This window comes from Corythoichthys intestinalis, chromosome 20 (genome assembly GCF_030265065.1).
Source record: "Corythoichthys intestinalis isolate RoL2023-P3 chromosome 20, ASM3026506v1, whole genome shotgun sequence".
Classification (NCBI taxonomy): Eukaryota; Metazoa; Chordata; class Actinopteri; order Syngnathiformes; family Syngnathidae; genus Corythoichthys; species Corythoichthys intestinalis.
The window spans coordinates 18,271,158-18,278,185 of record NC_080414.1 but is presented as its reverse complement, the minus strand read 5'-3'; the positions used below and the strand labels follow the sequence as shown (position 1 = coordinate 18,278,185).

The 7,028-nt window shown below is 42.3% G+C and overlaps 1 protein-coding gene across 1 annotated transcript; it reads right to left on the bottom strand.

The window, feature by feature from the left end:
- Positions 1 to 256: 256 nt before the first annotated feature.
- On the bottom strand, positions 257 to 5,821 carry cops5 (COP9 signalosome subunit 5). The gene is made up of 8 exons (XM_057824529.1): positions 5,540 to 5,821; positions 3,987 to 4,221; positions 3,785 to 3,913; positions 2,042 to 2,107; positions 1,894 to 1,979; positions 1,698 to 1,809; positions 1,310 to 1,458; positions 257 to 470 (listed from the first exon to the last, which is right to left on the bottom strand). The coding sequence occupies exons 1-8, from the start codon at positions 5,674 to 5,676 to the stop codon at positions 383 to 385; spliced, it is 1,002 nt and encodes a 333-aa protein (XP_057680512.1). The 5' UTR covers positions 5,677 to 5,821; the 3' UTR covers positions 257 to 382.
- Positions 5,822 to 7,028: the final 1,207 nt, after the last annotated feature.

Below are 7,028 nucleotides of genomic sequence, written 5' to 3'. Positions count from 1 at the left end.
TGGATGTCATGTTCAACTGAGGTGGGAAGTCCATAGAGAGGGCGTCAGACGTGTCTGCTTTTTTTCCCTCAAGATGAAGTGGGGCAGCACTTCTTGTAATGATTTTCAACTTGCCTTTTGTAGTCTGAAAGCAAGGAATTCAAGTAAAGAACCGGCATGTTAATGTGTCTAATGCTTCAAATCTTTGATGATCACCAAAATATGGCGCACAATGAATACCATTGTAATACCAAGTCAAACCGGGGTCAGCCAAGAGAAATGACAAAACCAATGTACTTTCACCTATTTTATTTAATCCAATAATATACTTTTCTGACTACAAGGGTGCAGTAAAAAGACTTTTCAGTCATAAACATAATATCCAGCAAGTGCTGGAACAAAGTTAATTAGATGTGTTGATTTGATTAAAGAGTTTGTCTTTAATGACTTGTGACATCAGGCCGTGAATGGCTTCGATGGTCGTCTTGCAGCTGAAGAAAGGCAGAAAAAAAGGGAAAACGTGAGCTTTAAATTTCAGGCAACACAGACAAACTTGGCAACTAATGACCAATTTTTATTGTTGACAAATCATAGACGTCATTTTTGACAGGTCAGCTCGGCCATGCACTGCGCAACTCCTTCAAGCAGGGGGCCGCCCACATCAAGAGGAGCTATTCACAAACACGCATGCAGCAAACTAACGGTGGATTTTGGTTCAAAAAGTACGAAAGCTGTACCACATACAAACAAGAAGGATTGTCTCAGTAGTGATTTGTTCGAGGAGTCAAGGTAATAATTAGATTTTTCGTACCATGCATGCATTTTGAAACGTGAAAAAATGGGGAGATTAGCTGCTAAGGCATTGGCATCATATTTCGCAATATGTAAGTAAAATAAATGCTACCTGCACGTTTTTTTTTTGCTTTCAACCAAGAATCGAGACTGTTTTATGTCCATATCTACATAGAATTCAGGGATTTAAGCATTTATTCACAAGAATTTTCAACGAAAAAAGCTCTTTGTCTGTGATTGCACTCGGTCAGCTTTGACGGCCTCACCAACAATGCAGGCCCCCTATTTATCGGCCCCACGCCCTGTGTCCCGTCAATTACACTATGAAGTCTATCTATGGACAAATTTTATATTAAAAGGTCGAGGTGGTTTTTTTTAAATCTCTTTTCGAAAGGGCACATTAATTGTACATCATTTTTAGATTTGTCATTCAAAATGGGAACTACATTTTTTTTTTTTTTTTTTTTAAGATTTTTCAAAACTTTTTAAGTAATAGAATTGTTATATTTTTACTCAGTATGTTCTCAGTTTGACATACCTGTCTCGGGTGGCTTTGGCCAGCTTGTCCTCAGACTTCCTGTCGTGCGTGTCCAGGCCGAGCATGAAGCTTCCCCGACCCAACTGGGCCTCCGACTGCTCCAGCTTCTCAGACAGGTCGAACACCTGACCCGTGGTGTAGTCCGAGTTCTGACACAAAAACACAAAAAGACGTGCTGACTGATGAGCCAGAGACGAGTCGCTGGAAGCGTTTGCTTAAGGTGAGGCGAATGCGTCGTCATTGGGGAGGCTCATTAAAGCACAATGGATCGCGCTGTTGTCACTTTTTTGACGTGTAGTCAATTCGTCTTGTTGTGTTTGGATAAGCCTGCTCACTCAGTCACGCTGGGTGGAGACAGAATTGCTTCCATAATGGGAAAACTCGTTACCGTGAGGAGACTGGAAGAGCTTAACGTGTTGACCCAGTATTTGTTCCAAAGGAGCTCCAGCAGCTTTCTGTCCAGGGATGACTTGAAATACGTTACTTCCAGGGCATAATACCTACAAAAAAAACAAAGACAACTCTAATCCAAGACCAAGAACACGAGTCTGCCTGTTGTATATGGATGGATGAACACGACCCACTGTTTACAGTGTACACCAAAATCTTCAATCTTATTCAGAGGGATGGTTTGATACTCGGAGGGCCCTTCATCAGGAGGCTTGTAGCCCTGAAACAAGAGATGTCAATGAAAATGCAACACATGGAAACAAAAAATTCGCTTCCCTCTACCTTTGGGTACGTCCTGAAGGCACCTAGGTTGACTTTACCCGCTGAAATAGTCCTTGTAGGGTCAATCTGTCGAAAAGCAACCAGATAGAGCAAGTTACACTGCTGGCCAAAAGTACTGGCACCCCTGCAATTCTGTCAGATAATGCTCAATTTCTCCCAGAAAATGATTCGATCTTATTTTATTTTGCTTGCAATGAAAAACACAAAAGAGAATTTAAAAAAAAAAAAGAATCATTATCATTTTACACAAAAGTCCCAAAATGGGCCGGACAAAAGTATTAGCACCCTTTGAAAAATCATGTGATGCTTCTCTAATTTGTGTAATTAACAGCACCTGTTACGTAACTGTGGCACATAACAGGTGGTAGCAATAACTAATTCACACTTGCAGCCAGTTAAAATGGATTAAAGTTGACTCAACCTATGTCTTGTGTCCTTGTGTGTACCACAATGAGCATGGAGAAAAGAAAGAAGACCAAAGAACTGTCTGAGGACTTGAGAAGCAAAATTTTGAGGAAGCATGGACAATCTCAAGGCTACAAGTCCATCTACAAAGACCTGAATGTTCCTGTGTCTACCATCCGCAGTGTCATCAATAAGTGTAAAGCCCGTGGCACTGTCGCTAACCTCCCTAGATGTGGACAGAAAAGAAAAATTGACGAGAGATTTCAATGAAAGATTGTGCTGATGGGAAATGAAGAACCTCGACTAACATCCAAAAGAGTTCAAGCTGTCCTGCAGTCCGAGGGTACAACAGTGTTAACCCGTACTACCCGTGGTTGTCTGAAAAGGGACTCTATGGTAGGATACCCAGGAAGACCCCACTTCTGACCCAGAGACATAAAAAAGCCAGGCTTGAGTTTGCCAAAACTTACCAAGAAAGCCAAAAACGTTTTGGAAGAATGTTCTCTGGTCAGATGAGACAAAAGTAGAGCTTTTTGGGAAAAATCATCAACATAGAGTTTACAGGGGAAAAAAACAAGGCCGTTCAAGAAAAGAACATGGTCCCCACAGTCAAACATGGCGGAGGTTCCCTGATTTTTTGGGGTTGCTTTACTGCCTTTGGCACTGGACTGCTTGACTGCGTGCATGGCATTATGAAGTCTGAAGACTACCAACAAATTTTGCAGCATAATGTAGGGCTCAGTGTGAGAAAGCTGGGTCTCCCTCAGAAGTCATGGGTCTTCAACGACACAATGACCCAAAACACACTTCAAAAAGCACTAGAAAATGGTTTGAGAGAAAGCACTGGAGACTTCTAAAGTGGCCAACAATGAGTCCAGACCTGAACCCCATAGAAAACCTGTGAAGAGATCTGAAAATGACAGTGTGGAGAAGGCACCTTTCAAATCCCACAGACCTGGAACAGTTGGCCAAAGAAGAAAGGTCTAAATTCCAGCAGAGATCTCTATGAAATTCAATGATGAATACTGGAATCGGTTGTTCGCAGTTATTTCGTCTAAAGATTGTGCTACCAAGTATTGGGCTGAGGGTGCCGATACTTTTGTCCAGCCAATTTTTTTAGTTTTGTGTAAAATGATAATGATTTATTTATTTTTTTCATTCTCTTTTGTGTTTTTCATTGCAAGCAAAATAAATGAAGGTATTACTACCAAAGCATTTGTAATTGCAATCATTTTCTGGGAGAAATTGAGCATTATTTGCCAGATTTGCAGGGGTGCTATTACTTTTGGCCAGCAGTGTAGATGTTTAGAGTAACGCTAGCTCATTTCATATACTTACCACTACAGCTACAAAGGGCTCCTGAAACTGCTGGTTGAGCATCTGAGTGCTGACGTCGATGCCCGACAGCCAGCATCCGTAGCCAGGGTGGCTGTGGTACCAGCCGATGGCATTCTCCAGTCGACCCACCTGACACCAACGTGATATGAAATAACTCACGAGCGTATATCGTAGTAGCGGTCTGTCAGTTCACACCACCAACCTGCTTGGCGTTCTCAATATAGGCTGCCATGTACTCATAAGCAGCGGCCTGTGCGTTGACTCGGGTCTCCGTGCCCTCCACGGGCAGCGCAAAGCTGTCCATGATGATCATGCTCTCGCCGTCCACTTTCCCCAACATGAGACCCATCACCTCCAGGTTGCCACCGGAGCGGGCGTGCATCACCATCTTCAGTAGTGCTAGCGCAGAAATCTTGGCGTACTTGAAGTAGTGGTGGCTGTTAAGAGAGATACGTAACCGCTAAGCCTGTCGCAATATGCAATAATTGCATTTATCGCACGGTAAATAAAAATGAAGGCGGTAATTTTTCCGCTGCGATTTATCGCCTCGCGTGCACATGCGTGCGGCAGACGTGCTGTTAAATGTTCGGCTTCCTTGTTACCAACTTCGCAAAATGCATTTTCGTTCCAGAGCCGGCAAAAAAATAGCGCCTGAGCCAATCTGTTCCCATTATATCCATCCGATTGTTCAACTTATACCAGCCGCGTCAGTGCTCCGAATTGACTGCGGACCATCGGCACCATGCCGGAGCCCGCCGGATGGTTTAGGCTATTTTTTATTTTTGCCGAAGATGCATCCGTCAAAATGAACGGAGCCGGGCCTGGAGTCAACAGCCCCGTTGCTTATTCACAGTTTAACCAGCGAACATGGACGAAGAACGCTCCATCATGGAGGTGGAAAGCCACAAAGCGATTTATGATGCAGCAGATCATCATTATAAGGACAGCATTAAAAAGGAAGCTGTATGGTGTCCTATTATGTGTGTGGCAATGATATCAAACACACGACGTGCTGACTTTTTTTTTTTTTTTTTTTATTAACACACGGCGCTACAACACTTCATCAACCTGAGGTTCTCGGCAGGCTGTTTGTCGCTTACTGCCGCGTCACATGAACAAAACATCACCGTTGCGTTCAGGTTGCCTCGGAAAACATACAATCAGGTTATTACACACGGAACGCCATAGCAGAAGCTATGAGGGGAAAAGTTTTCATTTGCTTAAATGCTTGAGTTGTTAAGTGCAATTTATTTTCTTGAAAAAGACATTTATTCTGTGTTTCTGTGTGGTAATAATATTGTTGTCTTTTACTTAAAAGAGGCATGGTATATTGTTTTTAGTTGTGATTTCTAAAAAGTATTTTTTAATTTAAGAGTAAACATTTATCATGTTTAAATGGGTTTACTTGATCTATAAATATATACTGTATTCTTACTGTTTTATTGTAAATTGCTTTTAAAAAATAAAAAAATGGGTAATAATATCGCATATCGCAATAATTTGAGATAAATTATTATTATTATTTATGAGATAAATTAACGCACACTAAAATTTGTTATCGAGAGATGCCCAGTAACCACATCATCGTGGAAGTATTTCGCGAATATTGAACCACATGTAAGCGGGGGTTTACTGTGCATAGTCATTCGCACACATTCAGTTCCGGTGTTGGTGCTCTTTAAACAACCCAAAATTAATTTTAATCGACCAACAATAAGTAAACAACAAACAATATGAGTCCATTTGTTAACTCACTCTTTGGTCCAAGGCTTTGCAGCGAGGATCTCCTGTTGTTGTTTCTTGTCATATTTGTAAATTTCGTCGATGCTCTGAACCTCCTGCATGCTGTTGGTGAGCTCCCAGGTCTTCTGAGCCGTACTGCTGCCCGCCATGGTGACTCGGCACGCGTCGACGTCAAACCATGAACGTTCACTTAAATGGCGAAAAGGTTTTTTTGTCCAAAATTCGCTCACGCCTCGGTAATAGCTCCAAACTCAGGGCGCCATGACAGTCAGTCCATACCATTGACAAAAGGAGCCGGTTAAGGGGGGCGTTGCAATTCATTTAAGGTCCGTTTTTCTCTATGTTTTGGCTTTAATTTTTATATTTTATAAGTAAATAATTGTTGTAATTAAAAATTTAAATATTTTGTTTCAAGAATCGATTCTACGTAATATATCCAAGCTGCTCCTCTGATATAATGGTTTAGTCCAATGAGGAAGCAAAAAAGCAGCATATTTGGGGGTTTAGCGCCATCTTGCGACGTCTGCATTTCTTCAGCGTTCCTATCTTTTTCATTCATTCATTTTCCATGCCGCTTTTTCCTCACGAGCTACCAAAATACCTAAACTTTCATGTTTTTCCTTTCAAGCAGTGCTTAATTTGTAAATCATAAGGTGCCAAAACGCAAAGTACATATTACAGCGCAGAGATGACGAGACGGGCACAGGTCCCGGAACGTACGCAGAAAATGGTGCTGAAAACAAACGCAAATGCCCACTTTTCATGCTGTGAGACTTACAGGCCTCAATTTCAGATAATATCCATGGTATAAATGTTATAACAACAATTTAAAATTATTTAGACTATACGCTGCACAGCAAGGGCAACTGCTCACATAACCACAGGTGGGACTTACAGTACACAGTCAATTAGTTTCTCAACAGGCTTCACTCGCAAAACAAAAAAAAATCAGAAATTACAATAATGATCACAAACCCATTCTTTTGTGAGTTTTATCCTCCCTGTCTTCTCTGGCCCCAAAGTTCCCACCGCCTTACAAATTGTGCAGCCCAAACCCGAATTTCCCATAAGGGTACTTGGCCTCTTGCTCCAGCTTTTGGTGGTCTGCCTGGCTGACTGCTGGCGCTGTAGCTGGCCCACACTCCGGGTGGCACTGAACCTGACCAACTGCTGCCTCGGTAGCAGCCTCCTGACCCGGCTTGGCTTGCTGTCCGTGAACCTGTCTCGCTGCTGTGGTGCTAGCCTCCTGCTGCACTGGGTCCCGCCCGTTAGCATGATCGCTGCAGCTGCCCTCATCGCCTATTGTTGCTTTTCTGACCAGTTTTGAACCATCTTCCTTCTTTTTGAATAAAGACAGTACATGCAACTGTCCTTTTGGCATGTTAATATACAGTTTGATCCTGGCTGCTTGCTCCCCAGATCCCACAAATTTCGATTTTTTTAATGTCAGGGGTGTGATTTGTTGGTCCAGCTTTTCAGTGCATCAACAAATCTCAAATGA